Source organism: Crocuta crocuta, unplaced genomic scaffold (assembly GCF_008692635.1).
Source record: "Crocuta crocuta isolate KB4526 unplaced genomic scaffold, BGI_CrCroc_1.0 scaffold115, whole genome shotgun sequence".
In the NCBI taxonomy this organism is placed as follows: domain Eukaryota; kingdom Metazoa; phylum Chordata; class Mammalia; order Carnivora; family Hyaenidae; genus Crocuta; species Crocuta crocuta.
In genome coordinates, this window is record NW_027530575.1 from 7,620,263 (window position 1) to 7,622,218 (window position 1,956).

The 1,956-nt window shown below is 59.2% G+C and overlaps 1 protein-coding gene across 1 annotated transcript in view; it reads right to left on the reverse strand.

The window, feature by feature from the left end:
• Nucleotides 1–1,764: 1,764 nt before the first annotated feature.
• SLC44A2 (solute carrier family 44 member 2 (CTL2 blood group)) overlaps nt 1,765–1,956 on the reverse strand; it is a 26,605-nt gene continuing 26,413 nt past the window's right edge. Inside the window, exon 22 of the mRNA XM_077767921.1 lies at nt 1,765–1,909. Within this exon, the coding sequence (XP_077624047.1) occupies nt 1,803–1,909 (107 nt within the window). The 3' untranslated portion in view covers nt 1,765–1,802. The remainder of the gene's footprint in view (nt 1,910–1,956) is intronic.

Consider the following 1,956-nt stretch of genomic DNA (forward strand, 5'->3'; position numbering starts at 1 on the left):
TCCTCCAGATCTTGATAATTGAAGAGAGAAATAAAAGTGGTGTACGGGGTCGCCCGGGTGGCTCAGTTGGTGACATGTCCTACTCTTGATTTCAACTCAGGTCATGATCTCATGGTTCGGGTTTTGAGTTTGAACCCCTCCTCAGGCTATGTGCGGACACAGAGCCTGCTTAGAATTTTCTCTCCCTCTCTCTCTGCCCCTCTCCCACTCACGCTCGCTCTCTCAAAATAAATAAACATAAAAAAAAAGTGGTATAGGAAATACTCAAAAAATGGTAAGAAAAAATTACAAGAGAAAGGCCGCGAACATGGGACAGAGGTGGGCAGGTAGCTGGCACCAGGGGGCAGCAGCGAGCCCCTAGGCAGCAGGACAGCTCCGTTCTTTGCAGTTCTGTGGGTCCAAAGAGGCTAGACTAGACTGTGGGTGCCTCAGGGGCCTGGGCCTGGGGGACAAAGGCCATGTGACTGAGGACATGGGCGGGGGCGGGGGTGTGGACAGGCCATCGTTGCCTCCTGGAGTCTAAGGATGAGAACCTAATAAGGGCCATTTGTTCAGAAGAAACCTGAGCTGCCCGCACGGTAGAATTCGGGGGCCCGCAGACAGAGGGCTTCCTGCCCTCCCTCCTTCCCCTGGGAGGCTCGCCCCAGCTCAGAGAATCAATCCCAGGGCGGTCAAAGCTGGGGTTCCCCCTACCAGCCTTCTACTCACTCCACAAACACTCCAGGCCCGGGCTCTGTACAATAGGCACTTTATTAGTGGTTGGAATGCAATTAACACGCAAGGGTGTGCAGACAGAACGAGGGGGCCTGAGGGATGGCGGGCAGACACAGGAGACTGGGACCCCAGGCCGGGATCGCTCCCTCTTCCGGACCCCGGGACAGCGCTGATGAAGTCAGGGGCCTGGGGACATGGCAAAGGGGGAACCGGGAGACCAGGTCCCCCGAGTTCAACAGATTTGGCAAAAGGATCCTCAGAGGCGAGGTGACTGGGCAGAGGAGGCCCGGTTTGCTCACAGCATCTGGCCCCACCCACCCCTTCCCCTGAAATCGCCCCTTGGGTAGATTCCGCTTCTTTCTCTCTTACAAAGAGAGCTGTGTCCGTAACTGGCAGGAGAAGGGGGGAAATGGGGCCCAACTCCTCCAGCCGGGCCAGCAAGTTCCCATTAAACAGCCATTAGCGGCCTTCTCCCTCCCGCTCCCTCTCCTTCCGTAACACCCCTGCTGTGGGCCCCCTCTCCCAGGAGACCCCCCCCCCCGCCACCCTACTCCCACCCCGGCCACGTTCGGCGGGGAGGGGACAACAGAAGGCACTCCTCAGCTGGCCCCAGCTCCGCCGTTGAGACAGACAGGAAAAAGCTAACAGACCCTTTAATGCATGTCCAGGTTAAAAAAAATAATAATAAAGAAATGCATGTGGGCAGCCTGTGAGTCGGCCATTCGGCCATGAGAAGGGGCTTGGTCCTGGCCGGAGCAGACGTGAGAGAACGGGGGGCTCACGTCGGCCACCACCCCCGCAGACACAGATGCTGCCCCGTTGGAAGAGAGGGACAGGAAGCGTGTGGCAGGCCGCAGAGGTGGGGCCCGCTGCGTGTCAGACATCAGGAGGCCTCCGCGGACGTCTCCCCATCCCATCCGGGCCAGCGAGAGCAGCAGCGACTGGTGCGAGCTTGGGGCGCCGCCAGGAAACCTCCAAAGGGCCCTCGGCACAGGGAGGAGGCGCCCCGAATCCAAATCCTCTGGGTCCCTAGAATCCAGTGCTANGGAGATTTCTGGAGAGCCGGGGGTGGTGGGGGAGCGGGGCCTTTAGGGTTCCGCCAGCTTCTTGTTGGTCTTGTTCAAGAGCCTCTTGAGGGTGGGAGACATGAAGTAAGGCCTCTCGGCTGAGCCATCATTCCTCTCCAAGTCCTCCACTGCGGAGAGAGGCCCCAGAGACCGCGGCATGAGGGGAGCCCACGGG